Here is a 23,169-nt window from a genome sequence, read left to right as displayed (position 1 = left end):
AAACTCGAATAGCCTCCGAAGATTGCTGTGATAACGAGAAGGTGTTTACGTCACTGTAACGCTTGTTTTGGCGAAGGATGAAGGATACATCACCTGTACATTTCCAAAAATCTTAACCCAGAACACAATTCATTATAGAGCTGCATTAGTGCTGTATTCGCCCTCTCACTGTCTTGTATATCACATTAAGTGTTGATGTGGCTGTTTATAGACTGTTCTTTTTGTAGAAGTGCAGAAGGCATATATATATCATATTTACACAATCAATTACAACATTTTGACAAGGAAAACGTAACACCAGCCCTCAGTTTTATCAACAGTTCTTAACTTAATTAACTTTTTTCTCCATTTCATACAACATATAATTTAAGGAAAATCCTTCAACTAATTATTTTCCTGAATTCGAACCATGTTTTCAAACAGGAAAAAAAATATCGGTTAACGAATTTATGTAATTTAAGAAGATTAGTGAAACTGGTGCCTGGAAAGTCGGCCGTTACATCAACGATCCCGTAATAAATTTCCACACAACATATCAATACTTTATAGCAGGCTTTCATTTGCCACACCATTTATATAGAGTCTTAGATGAGTTTTCATTTGATATGAGGTTTTAACAACTAAGCTACCAATAATTAACTTCTAACTGACCAAAAAAACACAGCCAACATCGCTTCTATTTCTGATCACGGATTATTATAAACTTTAAAAACCCAGTTTTGGGATAAAAAGAAAATAATCCAACATATTTAATAGTTCACCTTCCAGTCATTAGATCCGTCGTCATCTTTAAAACTGTCCCATTTCCCCCTTACGGACTACATACACAGTTACTAAGTACAGAGGTGGACAGAGCAAGTCATAAAAATGAAACCATAATATCCTTATGTATCGGGGCTAAATAAATACCTCGACCGGGACTAAATTATCGTATTGGTTTTAGTACTGAGCGATAACGAGTGACCACATATTCTTTAGGCTGTATTATAGTGTTTATTTTATGATGTTTTCTCAAATAACAACAAACTCAATGATTTTTTGGATTATTGGCCGCAGCCATTTAATTATACTTATTCTCAAATAAATGTGACGAGCAGGCATTTACATATAAACCAATGACTAGATTAATAGGTACATGCAATGGTAAGTACCCCACGCTGAGTATCTACCAACTGGTACCGGACACATCAGCTACTTACCCTCCCCAGGGTAAACATTGGCAGAGTTTGCATGTACCTAGCCATAACTGGCCTTGTTGATCTACCCAGATCTACGAGGCCCCACCTCACTTCCAGGGTAAAACCTTGGCAAGTAATACATAACATTCTCCACCATGGAGAAACCAAATACTGTATGCATATATTGTATATAGATACTAAATATATCCTAAATACAATATATATCACCAATTTCCAAATAACCATTAAAGTAACTCCACCATCTCCACTCCCTGGGATTCACAAGGCAAGTGTGATGGGGAGTTTACTGTTTACAATGTGAGTTTACCAGACTCCTAGGGTCAAACCATAGCAAGCCGGTTCCCCACAATTCCTATACATACAAACCTATACATTTTGAAACTAGTAAAAATATGCCTGCTCGCCACAACATGCATCCTCCTGATCAAACACAATTAGACTGCGACAGAAGTTTAAGAGTCCACAATAATCAATTTTAATTACCACAATGCACCTTAAGGTGGGGTGCTTACAACGTGGGTCCGAAAACTAAAGTTCTGACGAACAAAACCTATGAGCAGTCACGTGCAACATGCAAATGACGAACATAAAGTAATGATATTGACTTTTGGGAAATTGATTCGCGTTGATATAATGATTTCTTGATTTGGGCTATTTTCAATACATCTGATAAGATACTAGCGGTTATGGCAATGAGAAATACGTTCACGGGGATTTTACAGCGAAATAGAAAATACTTGGAGTAGACGTAAATATACAATTCAGTGAATGATAATATCAGTTTTTTCATGCGGTGTAATTCAAATCGTCTAAATCAGTCTCTAAAGCACAGGGGTATGGCACAAAATACCAGCCCACTATTCATACCACATATATTAGCATTACATTATATGTACGGACCGTGTCCCTGTGTTATGAAGCTCGCATACATTGGACGGCAAAATCTGGTATTTTACACAACGATAGTACATCCATTATCAAAAACGGCAAACAATTTATTTTCACCCTAGTTATTAAACTGATCAATATTTGTTTTCTGGCCATATTTATTAAAAAACAAAACAAAACAAAAACACCAAAAAAACCACACACACATCCAAAAACGAACGTATATGTATAAGTTTTAATTTTTATGATAATGAAAGACACGCAAATATACCGGTGGATATATAACGTAATATGTAATGATCACAGAACCAAATCCGGGGGAAAAGACTCGTCTCCGGACCAGCATTTAAACATCGTCTGCAACATCCTGTCAGCATCCGGCGGGAGAGACGAAAACGAAACTAGAGAGAAAGGGAAAACCGCTGTATAAAGTGTTTTGTGTGGACCTAGTCTAATATGTAAAAGTCGTCTTTACCACAGGTGTCGGCTACCTATTGCCTGGTGTTCAGCCATTCCACTACACAATGCAGTATACAACAGCTGGACTTCCACTAAATGTGTACATGTGTCTCAAAGACTGTAGGAATCGGAAGGTTTATGTAATGTAGACATGAATAAATATTACATGATTCCTGCTATTTTAATAGTAGGATATTGAATGATATGTGGAGTCGCTTTTGGCAACCATTTCAACAGAATTAAATTTCACAAATGCCGTATTTATTCGAGACACTCTTTTTATAAATTAAGTAACATTATGTAATCTTTGTTGGCGTACTTTGTGTAAGATATGATCAAATATGTTGACAATTTTAGAAAAATGTAGAGTTTTCTTCTCATTTAATTAATCTCATTTAAAGGCTATGTATAGTAAAATAGGGGCATCGGTACTCTTATGTTATAGTGGTAGACAGCAGTAAAGTGTTTGCCTCATACAGTTACAAGTTATGTTGCTGTTAATTTTGTTTTAAGATATTGGGCCTGCTGCTTTGGCAAAATAAATTTACATATTCTTTATTTTGTTTCAGCTACACCAGGCCAAAAACAGTAAGTAATATACACTTTATATGAATATTTTTGTTAATCATCATATTTTCTTCGAGAAATGTAATATTTGTCTTTTCAGAGACACAGAGACCATATATAACAGATATCGATATTTGCTCTATTTTTGATGACAAACATATTCAGCCTATCAAAAATAGTACATGTATTTCTGCAAATATGCCAGAAAGAAACGGTAGGCAGGCAGGAAAATCTTTAGATAGTTTTTACTAAGGTTAAATATAGACGAGCAATTTTGACTTTAATTGTCCTTCCTCAAAAGGGTAACAAAAACCCCCAAAAATATAGGGTCTGTAGGGTTAGTGGGATCACAGTTATTTTTTTAGGCCTTAGTAAAAATCAACTTGTGCTAGCTATAGCTGACCTGCTTGAGTTCTTTTTTGGGGGGTATAAGTATATAGGTAAATTTTTTTCTAGTTTATAATTACCTGTCGATCATGATGTAAAGAAGAATGATTTGTTCCTATATAAGTAAACCACATGGCCTACCAACATAATAGTATACACATTGAGGTTACCCAGAAATAGGAAGAAGTTAGATAAGGATGCATCATTAAGTGTAATCAAACATGCTGATCTAGTGCAGATGCACTTGACATGCAGGTGACTTGCAGTTGCTTATAGTCTTTAACACGTCATTGTACCATCACATGTCTTAAGAAAAGACCACAGCCAAACCATATACCTGGGAGGTCGGCCCTGTTTGGACTATAATTAGCTGGCTTTGGCTTCCCACCGGAGAGATTTTAAAATATACCAAAGAGAATTGGCATGGTAATTGTGATAACTTTGTACAGTACAACCAGTTTTTTTCTGTCAATTTTGCCACTCCTGGAAATCGTTAAAATCCTGAATTGTTTTATTGTAGGGACAATTTCTCACGCTCTTTTCTTGCTGTCTTGGTTCTAGGTTCCCTGGTTAATAGTTGATTTAGAGAGGATTCTAGGGATTCTGGTCTCATCAGCAAGATAGGGTTTTAGGGCCCCTGTCTGGGATCAAGTTTACAAATCAATAAGAGTGAGTTTTAAGTTCTCTGGTCTGGGATCAAGTTTTCAGATCAGAAAGAGTGGGTTTTAGGTTCCCTGTCTTGGATCAAGTTCACAGATCAGTAAGAGAGGGCTTAGGGCCCCTGTCTTGGAGCAAGTTTACAGATCAGAAAGAATGGGCTTTAGGTTCTCTGTCTTGGATCAAGTTAACAGATCAGTAAGAGAGGGTTTTAGGTTCTCTGTCTGGGATCAAGTTTACAGATCAGTAAGAGAGGGTTTTCGGGCCCCTGTCTTGGATCAAGTTTACAGATCAGTAAGAGAGGGTTTTAGGTTCTCTGTCTTGGATCAAGTTTACAGATCAGTAAGAGAGGGTTTTAGGTTCCATGGTCTGGGATCAAGTTTTCAGATCAGTAAGAGAGGGTTTTAGGGCCCCTGTCTGGGATCAAGTTTACAGATCAATAAGAGAGGGTTTTAAGTTCCCTGTCTGGGATCAAGTTTACAGATCAGAAAGAGAGGGTTTTAGGTTTTCTGGTCTGGGATCAAGTTTTCAAATCAGTAAGAGAGGGTTTTAGGTTTTCTGGTCTGGGATCAAGTTTACAGATCAGTAAGAATGGGTTTTAGGGCCCCTGTCTGGGATCAAGTTTACAGATCAATAAGAGTGGGTTTTCGGGCCCTGTCTTGGATCAAGTTTACAGATCAGAAAGAATGGGTTTTAGGTTCTCTGTCTTGGATCAAGTTTACAGATCAGTAAGAGAGGGTTTTAGGTTCCATGGTCTTGGATCAAGTTTACAGATCAGTAAGAGAGGGTTTTAGGTTCCATGGTCTGGGATCAAGTTTTCAGATCAGTAAGAGAGGGTTTTAGGGCCCCTGTCTGGGATCAAGTTTACAGATCAATAAGAGAGGGTTTTAGGTTCCCTGTCTGGGATCAAGTTTACAGATCAGAAAGAGAGGGTTTTAGGTTTTCTGGTCTGGGATCAAGTTTTCAAATCAGTAAGAGAGGGTTTTAGGTTTTCTGGTCTGGGATCAAGTTTACAGATCAGTAAGAATGGGTTTTAGGGCCCCTGTCTTGGATCAAGTTTACACATCAGTAAGAGTGGGTTTTAGGTTCCCTGTCTGGGATCAAGTTTACAGATCAATAAGAGTGGGTTTTAGGTTCTCTGTCTGGGATCAAGTTTATGGATCTGATCAGTAAGAGAGGGTTTTAGGGTGTCTGGTGTGGAATCAAGTTTACAGTTAGATATAAGTAAGATTATGGATTTGGGATTGTCCTATTCCTATTGGAACAAAAAACTTTTAATTGCTGTCTGCCAAATAAATAAAACACTTCATTTTCATGTTTTGAGGGAGGAAGATAGAAATAACAGGTCACAATGGGACTTAAGAAAATGTGAATTGCAAAATATAAGATAGGGAATACTTATTTGTAAAAGGTGCATGCATGTTGATGGAATTCTCTACTGTTCGTGCTGCTATCTGATGGAAGTTTGCCAAAGTGTACACATGTAAATAATACTCTGAGTACTGCTCCCAAAGCTAAAGATGGTCCATCCATTATAGGAGCAAACAGGAAATGGTTACACCCAGATATATACAAAACTATGTTGCATGTTGTAAGATTACAGGTAGAAGACTACAGGTCTGGTAGACTTTCATTACTATACAAACATGTCTGTGAAGGTATTCTTATGTTCTGATAACATTTATGTTACTTAACATGTTATAGTTCAGCTATATAGTTAAAGAGATGTTCCGAAACAACAAAATTTCAACATGGATTTTCTTATTATCATTATGGGGGAAAACTTCATATTTACTCTTCATCACTGTTTCATCATGGTGTTTTATGTTTCTACATAAATGTACATTAAATAAATCCTGTATCAAATAATTACAAAGTAGTAAACAGATCTGTAATTACTTTATAGTAGAACCCATTAAACACTCGTTAAGTGATAAAATTAATGTACATCCCTTTTCATTGATAAGTGTGTAATGTCGTGTCCACTTCTTCAATGTAAATGTTGATAGGCCCAGAACTTGTTAGATGAGATGGTATATCTATCTGCAGGTGTCTATCAGAGTTTTGTCTGTAGAGGGAGTATACAATATATATATACTGCTGCTTACCAATACCTTCTCATGTGATAAGATTGATTTTTTTTCTTTTAATTCAATAATTTTTATTTCTCCATCATCAAAAATAAACATACAGAAATTGACCTCACACAAGTGGTTTCTCATTCAACATGCATATACCAGACATACACACACCATTTCATACGTTCATAGTCATTTTTAATTCTGACATTTTATTGGAGTTATGCCCCTTTTCTGATTTCTGTTTATATATCTTGTACTGCTATTTTATAATATATTCCCTTTTGATAGTTATTTTATAACATGACCATTGTCTTAGTGATATTGCAGCAAGATTTATTATTTTAGTGACTCTTTTTACAGGAGTTGTGTCCCCCTTTTTTAGTGATATTTCTTTAAATAAAATTCTTCTTGTTTGTTGGTACTATAACCATTTAAAAATATTATCATGAAACATTTTTATTGAAATATGATCAGTTCTTGATGAAGCTGTGGAAATCTTACTTGGTGTTTAATTTCTTTTCTGATATACCAGTCATTTTGGGACTCTGTATTTGAGTCTTTGACATAGCTTTTTGGACTCTCTAAAATTTTGAGTACAATGTAAAGCTATTAGTAGTATTGTTACTCATCAAAATTTTGGAACTGCTGTTCTGGACTCACCTAGAAAAATCCTTACATAAGTTTCAAAAAAATTGTTGAAAGTGGTGCTAGGCCAATTGACAGTTAAAATCCTGTTGATTTAGAACAAATTCTAACCACTGGCCTTATAAAAATACCATTTCACCTCAAATTTTGTACTGTAGATGATCTGAGCAGTGATCAATGATCGCTCATGGTATTTTTAATAAGATCCTCTCATTAGGCACTCAAATGCAAAATGTAAGCTTTCTAATTGAGCATGCACGCATACCTATAGCTCAAAACATATTCAAGAAAAGTTAAATTATTAATAAATCACCATATTAATAGGAAATATTTTAACGACCACAAGCAAGCTGAAAATATGAAAATAACCCATTAACAGTTATGTTGGTTAACGTCAGCCCCCCTGGTAGTGCCAATACTACATCAATGTTCATCATTAGAAGTGCTAAAAGCTGTAGATATGTTACAACTAATTATGAACTAGATACACATACATGAGGGAGTGATCCTTTGGTATGTGGAAACCCATGCATAAACAAAATGTTGTAGTAGTAGTGTAGTGAGCATTTTATCTTATTGTGGAAAAATAAAGTCTGATTTAATGAGGGCCCTAACCTAAGATGATGGAACTAAATTTTTGATAAGATTTCTGTTAACAGGTGTACAAGTAGGAAACATTTCAAACATTTGTGTTACTGGCGTGTTTCTGCTCCCTGTACAACATGCAAATTCCATAACAACAAGTTGGAATTTTTGGCTTTAGCTGATACAGCACAGTTGCTAGATCTGGTAGAGGTCAAAAGGTCACGTTGATGTTTGGTGTAATTAACGAGTTAGTGTCACTAGGGAGGGATGTATTTTCTCAGTAGGGGATATACACATGTACATTTTCTGGCAATAATGGTTCTTTTGGGCTATGTTGTATATTACTCTGGTCAAGCGGGTGATGTGTTTGCTGGCTTGTTTTACTGATAAAGCCAGATAAACAAACAAGCCATGATGTCTTTAGACATGTGTAAGGCTGAGGGAGGGTGCAGAGTAGTCAAGGTGTTAATAGCAAATCAAAGTAAATGTACATTGGCAGGATACATGTAGAAACAATGTACTATGTGTAGAGAGGGATTATCCCTGCTAAAACACATGTTAAATATGTATTGAGTGTAGAGAGAGTTATCCCAGCTTATGTATCTATTAAGAATAAACCCCATTTACTCAATCTTAAGGTATTAAAGATGCATGTAATTAAGGAAATTTGTTTCCTACTGTCCATCCTACTCAAGGTCATTTCTGTCCAGTCCATACAAGGCCACTCACATCCAACCCACACAGGATCACCCTCATCAATCCCACACAAGGTCACCAGCTTCCAACCAACATAAGGTCACCCTCATCCATCCTACACAAGGTCACCCTACATCCACCCTACACAAGGCCACCCTATATCCATCCTACACAAGGTCACCCACAATCCTATGCAAGGTCACCCACATCCAACCTACACAAGGTCACCCTCATCCATCCCACACAAGGTCACCCACATCCATCCTACACAAGGTCACCCTCATCCATCCAACACAAGGTCACCCACATCCATCCCACACAAGGTCACCAACATCCATCCTACACAAGGTCACTCGCATCCATCCTACACAAAGTCACCCACATCCATCCAACACAAGGTCACCCACATCCATCCTACACAAGGTCACTCACATCCAACCCACACAAGGTCACTCACATCCAACCCACACAAGGTCACTCACATCCATCCTACACAAGGTCACTCGCATCCATCCTACACAAGGTCACCCTCGTCCATCCCACAAAAGGTCACTCGCATCCATCCTACACAAGGTCATGAACATCCATCCTACACAAGGTCACCCTCATCCATCCCACACAAGGTCACCCACATCCATCCAACACAAGGTCACCCACATCCATCCTACACAAGGTCACTTGCATCCATCCCACACAAGGTCACTCACATCCATCCTACACAAGGTCACTCGCATCCATCCTACACAAGGTCACCCTCGTCCATCCCACAAAAGGTCACTCACATCCATCCCACACAAAGTCATGAACATCCATCCTACACAAGGTCACCCACATCCATCCTACACAGGGTCACCCTCATCCATCCCACACAGGGTCACCCACATTCATCCAACACAAGGTCACCCACATCACTCCTACACAAGGTCACCCTCATTCATCCTACACAAGGTTACCCACATCACTCCTACACAAGGTCACCCTCATCCATCCCACACAAGGTCACCAGCTTCCAACCCACATAAGGTCACCCACATCCATCCTACACAAGGTCACCCACACCCATCCAACACAAGGTCACCCACATCCATCCTACACTAGATCCCTCAAATCCATCTCACACAAGGTAACCCACATCCATCCTACACAAGGTCACCCACATCCATCCTACACAAGGTCACTCATATCTATTCTACACTAGATCACTCACATCCATCCCACACAAGGTCATTATTGGGCATATAAATTGAACCCATGACCCCAAAATGCTGAGTGGGTTATTGGTTGTCACCCTGTTCATTCCTAGTACAATATGTAAATATTGATGTAACATGAATTTTTACTGGTATATATTTACTGGTGAATTATTTCCACCACATTCCAATGTTAGATATACTGTAACAAGTGTCTGATAAAGTTACAGTTTATAACCTGATAACAAGTCCCATCTGATTTGACAGATAAATGATAGGTACAGGTTGGAATTAGTGTTTTATTGCATATTTTCTGATTAGAAAATCTTTCTGAGTGTATTTTATGTGAGTAGAAGATGGTTGGAATTTAGATAGGACTTTTATGTTGGAAAAAACTTGGATTTAAGCTGTGGAGAACTTCTAACGTATTCATCAAGTAGAGTAACATAAGATATGCATGTAGTACTTATTAAATTTCTGTCTTCCAAGTTTGTGTACGTTTTTTATAGAGTTATAGCATCCTTGAGTGGATTCAGGCAAATGATAAAATGAGTGTAAATAGTTTATATACCTCTTAGTTACCTAACCATATCTTCAAGTTGAGGTGTCTGAGCAAAAAACCAAAAACACAAAAATAAAAAACTATTTCTATTTAAAATAGAATGAAACAGTAAAAATATATTGATTTAACTGATATGACAGGTGTCGATTTGTATCTGGTGGGCTTGGTGTATTTGTATAGATGTGTATTCACATTAACCAACGGGCATGTATATGTAAATGCTTATCTAGCCAAGAGCAACCCAAATATACTCAAGATCAAATACTGCAGTACCTAAAAGAAGATACTCTCATGTTTCATTTCGTTTTTTAAATCTGGCTATCGTGTGTGAAAAATTAAAAATATTTTGAAATTGAATTGCGTTTTTCACAACAAAAAAATTAGAGTAGTTTCCCCTTAAATGTTTAGATAAAGTTGAATTCTCCATATCTGAGTGAGGGTTACTTTCCCTTCATGTGACAGGAATCGGGCTGATTATTATAAGATATCTCTGCTTATGATCAAATCTGTATCCTTTAGTTTACTTGTTTGAGACCTATCTGTTGAGATGAAAAGAATTATCCCTAGCTAATTAGTTTGAGTTATGTCCCCCTAACCTTAGAGCTGTACATTGAAATAGGAGTTATGTGATTGGTGGATAATGTCATGTGGTCTTCAGGAAACTTGATACCATTAGTGGCAATTAAAACTAATGAAAAACAATATGTGACAAGATTTTATTGTTGTTTGAATTAAAGATGAAATGAATTACTTATTGAATTCGTTCTATTACTTTTTGTAAATTTAAATGTTACAGAGAAGTACGTTATATGACCAAAAAAGTTTTAAACATTTTCACCTTTACATAATGTGCCAAAAAAACGTTGCCATCAATGTCAATATTTTTTTTAGTTTCATTGGGGTTTGATAAAAAAATTGTATTTCAAATTTAAAATGTATTTTATGTACAATTTTACGTATTTAATGAGGAATTCTTTTGAATAAATCAATATGCAGAGTTAATGGTTGTATTGTGATGTCACATTTTTCGCCCAATTTAGATTTTTTTTCAGAGAGTTATGACAAGAAAAACTCAACTACGTAATCATAAAGCTGCATTCTGCAGAGAAACAATGGAAAATTAATCATTGTAAATTTGTTGATGTACATTTGTTTAAAGATACTGTTGTTAATATCCAATTTGTAAATTCATGCTATTTGTTTAATCACTACTTTGCTACACCTTCCTTACTGTTGTAATGTTAGGCTTGGACTCACTATCTATAATGTTAGTTGGATCATTTTCATTCTGGTTGCCCTCACAAACACAGTCTGTTAGATCAGGTGTTTAATAAAGGACAGGAAACACAAGTTAAATGTTAACAGTAGCCCCTCCCCTATTGTGTTAACATCAGGCGTTAGAGATGAGCTTGCTATTTTAGAAATATATATTAGTGTGCCAAGATAAAAACTTGTAAACAAATACCCTTACTATTAAAATTGACCATAGGATGTTATATATAGTGCTATATATGATGGTAATTGTTCAATATATAATCAGTTTTCAATGGGTATAACAGAATATTCCACACAATGCTGTAAGGACTGTTATTTAGTTGATAGAAGCTATGTTTTTTGACTACTTGAATTGTTCAGAGATTTGGGGAGTTATCTATGATTAGTGACTTTTCTAGTGTATCAAATTACTTTGAGGTTACGTTATGCAATTAGGGTTTTGAAAGCAAGGGCAGGAAGCCATTTATAATGTCAATAAGGTGAACTTCCGTTAAATTGTAATGCCCAATTTAGTAACAGATCTTTAAGTAAAAAAGTTCAGTCAGATTTAGCAATTTAGAATGTTTTGATTTTCCACACAATTTGTCGGTGATTTACTATAATTCTAACCAGAACAGGAGCCATTTGATAATTTGTATACCTATGGCAAAACCGTGTCTGCCAGTCTATCTGAAATCTGTTAAAAATCCATTTATATTGACCTATATTCTTGTGTGATGGTAAAGATTCAAGAGGGCAGTTAATACATGGATCTGTTAAGGTAGAAATATGGCTTCTCATGGGACTATTTTGAATATTGAATATTGAATTTTGGGAAGAATTTTAAGTAAATTTAGGATAAGAAGAGAAAGAAATCTGAGTTGGCATTGGAATGATTCTGGTATCTGGGTTACAAATCTACTGAAGATGATTTACTTTAATTGCATGTTTCTGAAAGCTGAAACTTTTTTCATGATACTCTAGAATAGGGAGCAGGCAACACATTTTAGGTTGACCTGCTGCCAAGCAGCTGTGCTATTGCCTGGCTGAGTATGTGGGCACCTGTGTGGTTACATGTGCTGATCTGGTCTGTATATTGTTTCATGTTTATACACCAGACTGTTATTAGGGTGATATGTCAGTACAGTATATATACCAGCCTGTTACTAGGGTGATATGTCAGTAGGGTGATATGTCAGTACAATATATACACCAGACTGTTACTAGGGTGATATGTCAGTACAATATATATACCAGACTGTTACTAGGGTGATATATCAGTAGGGTGATATGTCAGTACAGTATACATACCAGACTGTTACTAGGGTGATATGTCAGTACAGTATATACACCAGACTGTTACTAGGGTGATATGTCAGTACAATATATACACCAGACTGTTACTAGGGTGATATGTCAGTACAATATATACACCAGACTGTTACTAGGGTGATATCTCAGTACAGTATATACACCAGACTGTTACTAGGGTGATATGTCAGTACAGTATATATACCAGACTGTTACTAGGGTGATATGTCAGTACAATATATACACCAGACTGTTACTAGGGTGATATGTCAGTATGGTGATATGTCAGTAGGGTGATATGTCAGTACAATATATACCCCAGACTGTTACTATGGTGATATGTCAGTACAGTATATACATCAGACTGTACTAGGGTGATATGTCAGTAGGGTGATATGTCAGTACAGTATATACACCAGACTGTTACTAGGGCGATATGTCAGTACATTATATACACCAGACTGTTACTAGGGTGATATGTCAGTACAGTATATACACCAGACTGTTACTGGGATGATATGTCAGTACAGTATATACACCAGACTGTTACTAGGGTGATATGTCAGTACAGTATATACACCAGACTGTTACTAGGGTGATATGTCAGTAGGGTGATATGTCAGTACAGTATATACACCAGACTGTTACTAGGGTGATATGTCAGTACAGTATATACACCAGACTGTTACTAGGGTGATATGTCAGTACAGTATATATACCAGACTGTTACTAGGGTGATATGTCAGTACAGTATATACACCAGACTGTTACTAGGGTGATATGTCAGTACAGTATATACACCAGACTGTTACTAGGGTGATATCTCAGTACAGTATATACACCAGACTGTTACTAGGGTGATATGTCAGTACAGTATATACACCAGACTGTTACTAGGGTGATATGTCAGTACAGTATAACACCAGCCTGTTACTAGGGTGATATGTCAGTACAGTATATACACCAGACTGTTACTAGGGTGATATGTCAGTAGGGTGATATGTCAGTAGGGTGATATGTCAGTACAGTATATATACCAGACTGTTACTAGGGCGATATGTCAGTACATTATATACACCAGACTGTTACTAGGGTGATATCTCAGTACAGTATATACATCAGACTGTTACTAGGGTGATATGTCAGTACAGTATATACACCAGACTGTTACTAGGGTGATATGTCAGTATGGTGATATGTCAGTACAGTATATACACCAGACTGTTACTGGGATGATATGTCAGTACAGTATATACATCAGACTGTTACTAGGGTGATATGTCAGTACAGTATATACACCAGACTGTTACTAGGGCGATATGTCAGTATGGTGATATGTCAGTAGGGTGATATGTCAGTACAATATATACACCAGACTGTTACTAGGGTGATATGTCAGTACAGTATATACATCAGACTGTTACTAGGGTGATATGTCAGTAGGGTGATATGTCAGTACAGTATATACACCAGACTGTTACTAGGGCGATATGTCAGTACATTATATACACCAGACTGTTACTAGGGTGATATGTCAGTACAGTATATACACCAGACTGTTACTGGGATGATATGTCAGTACAGTATATACACCAGACTGTTACTAGGGTGATATGTCAGTACAGTATATACACCAGACTGTTACTAGGGTGATATGTCAGTAGGGTGATATGTCAGTACAGTATATACACCAGACTGTTACTAGGGTGATATGTCAGTACAGTATATACACCAGACTGTTACTAGGGTGATATGTCAGTACAGTATATATACCAGACTGTTACTAGGGTGATATGTCAGTACAGTATATACACCAGACTGTTACTAGGGTGATATGTCAGTACAGTATATACACCAGACTGTTACTAGGGTGATATGTCAGTACAGTATATACACCAGACTGTTACTAGGGTGATATCTCAGTACAGTATATACACCAGACTGTTACTAGGGTGATATGTCAGTACAGTATATACACCAGACTGTTACTAGGGTGATATGTCAGTACAGTATAACACCAGCCTGTTACTAGGGTGATATGTCAGTACAGTATATACACCAGACTGTTACTAGGGTGATATGTCAGTAGGGTGATATGTCAGTAGGGTGATATGTCAGTACAGTATATATACCAGACTGTTACTAGGGCGATATGTCAGTACATTATATACACCAGACTGTTACTAGGGTGATATCTCAGTACAGTATATACATCAGACTGTTACTAGGGTGATATGTCAGTAGGGTGATATGTCAGTACAGTATATACACCAGACTGTTACTAGGGTGATATGTCAGTATGGTGATATGTCAGTACAGTATATACACCAGACTGTTACTGGGATGATATGTCAGTACAGTATATACATCAGACTGTTACTAGGGTGATATGTCAGTACAGTATATACACCAGACTGTTACTAGGGCGATATGTCAGTAGGGTGATATGTCAGTACAGTATATATACCAGACTGTTACTAGGGCGATATGTCAGTACATTATATACACCAGACTGTTACTAGGGTGATATCTCAGTACAGTATATACATCAGACTGTTACTAGGGTGATATGTCAGTACAGTATATACACCAGACTGTTACTGGGATGATATGTCAGTACAGTATATACACCAGACTGTTACTAGGGTGATATGTCAGTACAGTATATATACCAGACTGTTACTAGGGTGATATGTCAGTACAGTATATATACCAGACTGTTACTAGGGTGATATGTCAGTACAGTATATATACCAGACTGTTACTAGGGTGATATGTCAGTACAATATATACACCAGACTGTTACTAGGGTGATATGTCAGTACAGTATATATACCAGACTGTTACTAGGGTGATATGTCAGTACAATATATACATCAGACTGTTACTAGGGTGATATGTCAGTAGGGTGATATGTCAGTACAGTATATACACCAGACTGTTACTAGGGTGATATGTCAGTAGGGTGATATGTCAGTAGGGTGATATGTCAGTACAGTATATACACCAGACTGTTACTAGGGTGATATGTCAGTAGGGTGATATGTCAGTAGGGTGATATGTCAGTACAGTATATACACCAGACTGTTACTAGGGTGATATGTCAGTAGAGTATATACACCAGACTGTTACTAGGGTGATATGTCAGTACAGTATAACACCAGACTGTTACTAGGGTGATATGTCAGTACAGTATATACACCAGACTGTTACTAGGGTGATATGTCAGTACAGTATATACACCAGACTGTTACTAGGGTGATATGTCAGTACAGTATATACACCAGACTGTTACTAGGGTGATATGTCAGTACAGTATATACACCAGACTGTTACTAGGGTGATATGGCAGGACAGTATATATACCAGCCTGTTACTAGGGTGATATGTCAGTACAGTATATATACCAGACTGTTACTAGGGTGATATGTCAGTACAGTATATACACCAGACTGTTACTAGGGTGATATGGCAGGACAGTATATATACCAGACTGTTACTAGGGTGATATGTCAGTACAATATGTATACCAGACTGTTACTAGGGTGATATGTCAGTACAATATATACACCAGACTGTTACTAGGGTGATATGTCAGTAGGGCGATATGTCAGTAGGGTGATATGTCAGTAGGGTGATATGTCAGTACAGTATATACACCAGACTGTTACTAGGGTGATATGTCAGTAGGGTGATATGTCAGTACAGTATATACACCAGACTGTTACTAGGGTGATATGTCAGTACAGTATATACACCAGACTGTTACTAGGGTGATATGTCAGTACAGTATATACACCAGACTGTTACTAGGGTGATATGTCAGTACAGTATATACACCAGACTGTTACTAGGGTGATATGTCAGTACAGTATATACACCAGACTGTTACTAGGGTGATATGTCAGTACAGTATATACACCAGACTGTTACTAGGGTGATATGTCAGTAGGGTGATATGTCAGTACAGTATATACACAAGACTGTTACTAGGGTGATATGTCAGTACAGTATATACACCAGACTGTTACTAGGGTGATATGTCAGTACAGTATATACACCAGACTGTTACTAGGGTGATATGTCAGTACACTATATACACCAGACTGTTACTAGGGTGATATGTCATTACAGTATATACACCAGACTGTTACTAGGGTGATATGTCAGTACAGTATATACATCAGACTGTTACTAGGGTGATATGTCATTACAGTATATACACCAGACTGTTACTAGGGTGATATGTCAGTACACTATATACACCAGACTGTTACTAGGGTGATATGTCATTACAGTATATACACCAGACTGTTACTAGGGTGATATGTCAGTACAGTATATACATCAGACTGTTACTAGGGTGATATGTCAGTAGGGTGATATGTCAGTACAATATATACACCAGACTGTTACTAGGGTGATATGTCAGTACACTATATACACCAGACTGTTACTAGGGTGATATGTCAGTACAGTATATATACCAGACTGTTACTAGGGTGATATGTCAGTACAGTATATACACCAGACTGTTACTAGGGTGATATGTCAGTACAGTATATACACCAGACTGTTACTAGGGTGATATGTCAGTACAGCTAGTATATACACCAGACTGTTACTAGGATGATATGTTGATGGTAATCCATTTTAACAGGACTACTTTAGTATCATCCTGTGCTATCTTTACCCTCTGCAGATGTTTCAAGTGTTTACCTAGAAATGCTGAACTGTTTGTTTTTCCTCAAGGACTTGTCTATGCTGTTGTATACATAGAAATTAATTGTTTTCTTTGTTAACTTTACTTAAGAACATTTTATCTGATGTGTTGGATAGAGATAGAATTGTTGAATTTGCTGGACTTTTTCAGCCTCTGAATCATGATCTATAGATATGTCGACGGGAAGCTTATATCAGCTGATACACACAATGTAGACTTCTTTACTTTGCTGATTTTACTATCTTGAAAATTGAAAGACAATTCTTGAATTGTTTGGAATGTTGATATAAGATATTTACCTAACATGATTTTAGATAAGTATATAAAAATCCATTTAAACACATAGAGTTGAATTAAGGTGGTACTTGATAAAGTACCTTGGCATCTGGCAATCTCAAAGTTCCAAGGCGATAAGAATAGCTATTTGTATTATGGCATATTTCCTGTCTGTCAAAAGTATCCTGGTTGTTTGGAGTTTTGTGGAAAAAAAAAAAATAAAATGAGATAGCAAGATTCTCTTTGGATATGGAACAAGTTGAAAGTAGTTAGGTGACATTGAAGTACTGGTCGTTTTTGACATGAAGAAAATAGAGACTAGGCACTGTAATGATTGCAGGGAGTTATAATTGTCCATGTATGTAGGGAGTCTGTGTCCATGTATGTAGGGGGTCTGTGTCCATGTATGTAGGCTCAGTTGGTGTCCATGTATGTAGGCTCAGTTGGTGTCCATGTATGTAGGTAGTCTGTGTCCATGTATGTAGGTAGTCTGTGTCCATGTATGTAAGGAGTCTGTGTCCATGTATGTAGGGAGTCTGTCCATGTATGTAGGTAGTCTGTGTCCATGTATGCAATTTCAGTTGGTGTCCATGTATGTAGGTAGTCTGTGTCCATGTATGTAGGTAGTCTGTGTCCATGTATGTAGGTAGTCTGTGTCCATGTATGTAGGGAGTCTGTGTCCATGTATGTAGGTAGTCTGTGTCCATGTATGTAATTTCAGTTGGTGTCCATGTATGTAGGTAGTCTGTCCATGTATGTAGGGATTCTGTGTCCATGTATGTAGGTAGTCTGTCCATGTATGTAGGCTCAGTTGGTGTCCATGTATGTAGGTAGTCATTGTCCATGTATGTAGGTAGTCTGTGTCCATGTATGTAATTTCAGTTGGTGTCCATGTATGTAGGTAGTCTGTGTCCATTTATGTAGGTAGTATGTGTCCATGTATGTAGGGATTCTGTGTCCATGTATGTAGGTAGTCTGTGTCCATGTATGTAGGGGGTCTGTGTCCATGTATGTAGGCTCAGTTGGTGTCCATGTATGTAGGCTCAGTTAGTGTCCATGTATGTAGGCTCAGTTGGTGTCCATGTATGTAGGGAGTCTGTGTCCATGTATGTAAGGAGTCTGTGTCCATGTATGTAGGCTCAGTTGGTGTCCATGTATGTAGGGAGTCTGTGTCCATGTATGTAGGTAGTCTGTGTCCATGTATGTAGGGATTCTGTGTCCATGTATGTAGAGAGTCATTGTCCATGTATGTAGGGAGTCTGTCCATGTATGTAGGTAGTCTGTGTCCATGTATGTAATTTCAGTTGGTGTCCATGTATGTAGGTAGTCTGTGTCCATGTATGTAGGGAGTCTGTGTCCATGTATGTAGGTAGTCTGTCCATGTATGTAGGTAGTCTGTGTCCATGTATGTAGGTAGTCTGTGTCCATGTATGTAATTTCAGTTGGTGTCCATGTATGTAGGTAGTCTGTGTCCATGTATGTAGGTAGTCTGTGTCCATGTATGTAGGGATTCTGTGTCCATGTATGTAGGTAGTCTGTCCATGTATGTAGGTAGTCTGTGTCCATGTATGTAGGTAGTCTGTGTCCATGTATGTAGGTAGTCTGTGTCCATGTATGTAGGGAGTCTGTGTCCATGTATGTAGGGAGTCAGTGTCCATGTATGTAGGTAGTCTGTGTCCATGTATGTAGGGATTCTGTGTCCATGTATGTAGGTAGTCTGTGTCCATGTATGTAGGGAGTCTGTCCATGTATGTAGGCTCAGTTAGTGTCCATGTATGTAGGTAGTCATTGTCCATGTATGTAGGTAGTCATTGTCCATGTATGTAGGTAGTCTGTGTCCATGTATGTAGGGATTCTGTGTCCATGTATGTAGGTAGTCTGTGTCCATGTATGTAGGTAGTCATTGTCCATGTATGTAGGTAGTCTGTGTCCATGTATGTAATTTCAGTTAGTGTCCATGTATGTAGGTAGTCTGTGTCCATGTATGTAGGTAGTCTGTGTCCATGTATGTAGGGATTCTGTGTCCATGTATGTAGGGAGTCTGTGTCCATGTATGTAGGTAGTCTGTCCATGTATGTAGGTAGTCTGTGTCCATGTATGTAGGTAGTCTGTGTCCATGTATGTAGGGAGTCTGTGTCCATGTATGTAGGCTCAGTTAGTGTCCATGTATGTAGGTAGTCTGTGTCCATGTATGTAGGTAGTCTGTGTCCATGTATGTAGGGAGTCTGTGTCCATGTATGTAGGCTCAGTTAGTGTCCATGTATGTAGGTAGTCTGTGTCCATGTATGTAGGTAGTCTGTGTCCATGTATGTAGGGAGTCTGTGTCCATGTATGTACAGAAGGTGGTGTCTAATCAGTCAGTGTCCATGTATGTACAGAAGGTGGTGTCTAATCAGTCAGTGTCCATGTATGTACAGAAGGCGGTGTCTAATCAGTCAGTGTCCATGTATGTACAGAAGGCGGTGTCTAATCAGTCAGTGTCCATGTATGTACAGAAGGCGGTGTCTAATCAGTCAGTGTCCATGTATGTAGAGAAAGTGGTGTCTAATCAGTCAGTGTCCATGTATGTACAGAAAGTGTGTCTAAACAGTCAGTGTCCATGTATGTAGAGAAAGTGGTGTCTAATCAGTCAGTGTCCATGTATGTACAGAAGGCGGTGTCTAATCAGTCAGTGTCCATGTATGTACAGAAAGTGTGTCTAATCAGTCAGTGTCCATGTATGTACAGAAGGCGGTGCCTAATCAGTCAATGTCCATGTATGTACAGAAAGTGTGTCTAAACAGTTAGTGTCCATGTATGTAGAGAAAGTGGTGTCTAAACAGTCAGTGTCCATGTATGTAGAGAAAGTGGTGTCTAAGCAGTCAGTGTCCATGTATGTACAGAAAGTGGTGTCTAAGCAATCTGTCCATCTATGTAGAGAAAGTGGTGTCTTAAGCAATCACGGTCCTTGTACTATGCTTAGGGAGTTGATGTCCATGTATGGAGGTAGGCTTGATCTCAAGTACACATGGCTTTGTTTTGTAACACAATGATCACTACCCAGTGTGTGGGCCTTTGATATCTCTACACCACCACCCTAAACTAGCTCCAGAAATATCTCGGTGCTATTTACAGCCTATTGGTATCCCTAGTTAATTGTTTCTACAAGTCATTGTAACTAAAGCTATTATCTTCCCTGTATTTGCTTCAGTAAGAATTATACTGATTGTACTTTACGTTTGTGAAGTATGGAGGGAATCATTTGATACAATTACTTGAGAACAATATGAAATTATTAAGTCAATGTGGTTGGATTAACAAAAACTTACAAACTTTGTTTCAGTACCAAATATTTTTAACTTAATATTTTTGATATTATGTAGCTGTAAGACATTTTTTAACTTAATATTTTTGATGTTATTATGTAGCTGTAAGACATTTTTTAACTTGATATTTTTGATGTTATTATGTAGCTGTAAGACATTTTTTAACTTAATATTTTTGATGTTATTATGTAGCTGTAAGACAAAAAACTACCTTTAATGAACGAATGTACTTCATTAGACTGCTTTTCTTTCAGACAAGATGGAATTGCTCCAAACTTTATACAGAAGCCAGTTACGAAACAGGCAGACAATGGACGTAAACTTTTGTTTGAATGTCAGCTGACAGCAGACCCTGCTCCCGAGATCACATGGTTCAGGGACGATACTTTGATCAAGGCTGGTGGTAGGTTACCTCCCTTTAGAGATGATCTTGTTTAATGACCTGGTTTTTAGGGGGGATATATATAATGTTCCGTTGTGTGTCCTGTCCTATTCTGTTTTGTTCCTTCGTGTTCTTTAACATTCTGTCCTGTTTTGTCTCATTCCATCCTGTTCTGTCCTGTTTTGTCTCACTCCATTCTGTTCTGTCCGGTTTTGTCCAGTTCTGTCCCCTTTCCTTTTTGTCAGCGAACCTTTGAATTAAAAACTTAAAACAGTGAAACTTTTGATTTAAAAAGTAAAAATGGCAGACCTTTGAAATAAAAAAGTAAAAACACAGCTGAATAGAAAGTACACTTTATATCTGCTTGATTCTTCTTTAGACATATTTTTTCATTGTTTATAAAATTCATTATTGTTTTGCTTCATTGCAGGTCGAATCAAAATCACCACAACTCCACAGGACCAGAAGAAGTATTTTATTGTACTGGAGATTGATGGAGTTAATGCAAAGGATGCAGGAAACTACCGTGTCACAGCTAAAAATGCTCTCGGAGAAAGCAATGCTACTATTAGGCTTAATTTTGACAGTATGTAAAAAGAAAATTGTGTTATTTGTAAATGTATTACACAGCTTTTCCTTATGGGTTTTTGGCCCCCTTCCCAATTGAAATTATTTCATATTCAAACCAAATTCTGAACATTTGCAATTTACTTCTGAAAAAATATTTACAAATTCACCAATTTTCTTCCCAAAAAGAAACAAAAGAGGCCCTATCCCAAACCAGTGAGACATTCAACAAATAAGTATGCAAATCCAGATTTCGAAGTGCTTCATACTGTAAACTTGGAAATTTACGCCAGGGAGAATTTTACGCTATTATGCAGAGTCCTTATATTCACAAAAATTTTCCCACATGTATTATTTTGATATCAATTTGCGTAATCTTGAACTGCAAGCTAAGGTGGATCGATTGCGAAAAATACCCTCACACGTGTAGTTTACATGTTGAAATCGCGAAGTACATGTAACACCCCAACCCAACCCCAACCCCCAGAGCAAAAATAACCCATGTTTACAGTAAATATAAGGAGTCTTAATCCAGAAATACCAATTAAGCCAAAGGAAAGATCCCTTTAGTTCAGTCACTACCAATTAAATCAAAGGAAATATCCCTTTAGTTGAGTCACTACCAATTAAGCCAAAGGAAATATCCCTTTAGTTCAGTCACTACCAATTAAATCAAAGGAAAGATCCCTTTAGTTGAGTCACTACCAATTAAGCCAAAGGAAATATCCCTTTAGTTCAGTCACTACCAATTAAATTAAAGGAAAGATCCCTTTAGTTCAGTCACTACCAATTAAGCCAAAGGAAAGATCCCTTTAGTTCAGTCACTACCAATTAAATTAAAGGAAAGATCCCTTTAGTTCAGTCACTACCAATTAAATCAAAGGAAATATCCCTTTAGTTCAGTCACTACCAATTAAGCTGAAGTGAAAATCCCTCGAGTTCACTCACTACCAAATTAAGCTGAAGTAAAATTCCTCTAGTTTAGTTACTTCACTATTACTTCAGCCAAAGGGAATATCGCTTTTGAGTGCAGTCAGTAACAAGTGACAAAGTGTTTTCAAACCTATAATTCTCAAATAATTCATTGATTGCTTCAAGTTTTGAAATGTGAAAGCAATCCCAAGTGTGTCCTGGTTGCCTAATACTTGAGATGGTCATTCACATGTTTACAAAAACAAAAAAACAGCTGTACGAAGGGGACACAAGTGTCAGGTCTGACAGGAAACCTGACCTGTCAGAGCTGTTAACTGATGTACTCACTCAACTGAAGTAATCAAATGTTTTCTGACTGTAATTAGGTCAAATGATTCAACATCATGAGATCTGCTGATAAGGTCCCATCCTCTTCCTCCTCTGTACCCAGAAATGTATTCGGAAAAGTTGTTTAAGTGGAAAGTCTAAATACAGAGATAGTATTGGTTACAATGACCGAAGT

At 37.4% G+C, this 23,169-nt stretch overlaps 1 protein-coding gene across 1 annotated transcript in view; it reads left to right on the top strand.

Moving 5' to 3' along the window:
* The window catches only part of LOC117335538 (twitchin-like), a 187,286-nt gene that overhangs the window by 25,419 nt on the left and 138,698 nt on the right, over window positions 1-23,169 (top strand). Inside the window, 3 exon segments of the mRNA XM_033895608.1 lie at window positions 3,116-3,134; window positions 21,040-21,188; window positions 21,598-21,753. Of these exon segments, the coding sequence (XP_033751499.1) occupies window positions 3,116-3,134; window positions 21,040-21,188; window positions 21,598-21,753 (324 nt within the window).

This window comes from Pecten maximus, chromosome 10, assembly GCF_902652985.1.
Source record: "Pecten maximus chromosome 10, xPecMax1.1, whole genome shotgun sequence".
Taxonomy (NCBI): domain Eukaryota; kingdom Metazoa; phylum Mollusca; class Bivalvia; order Pectinida; family Pectinidae; genus Pecten; species Pecten maximus.
This window is presented reverse-complemented; position numbering and strand designations above follow the sequence as displayed.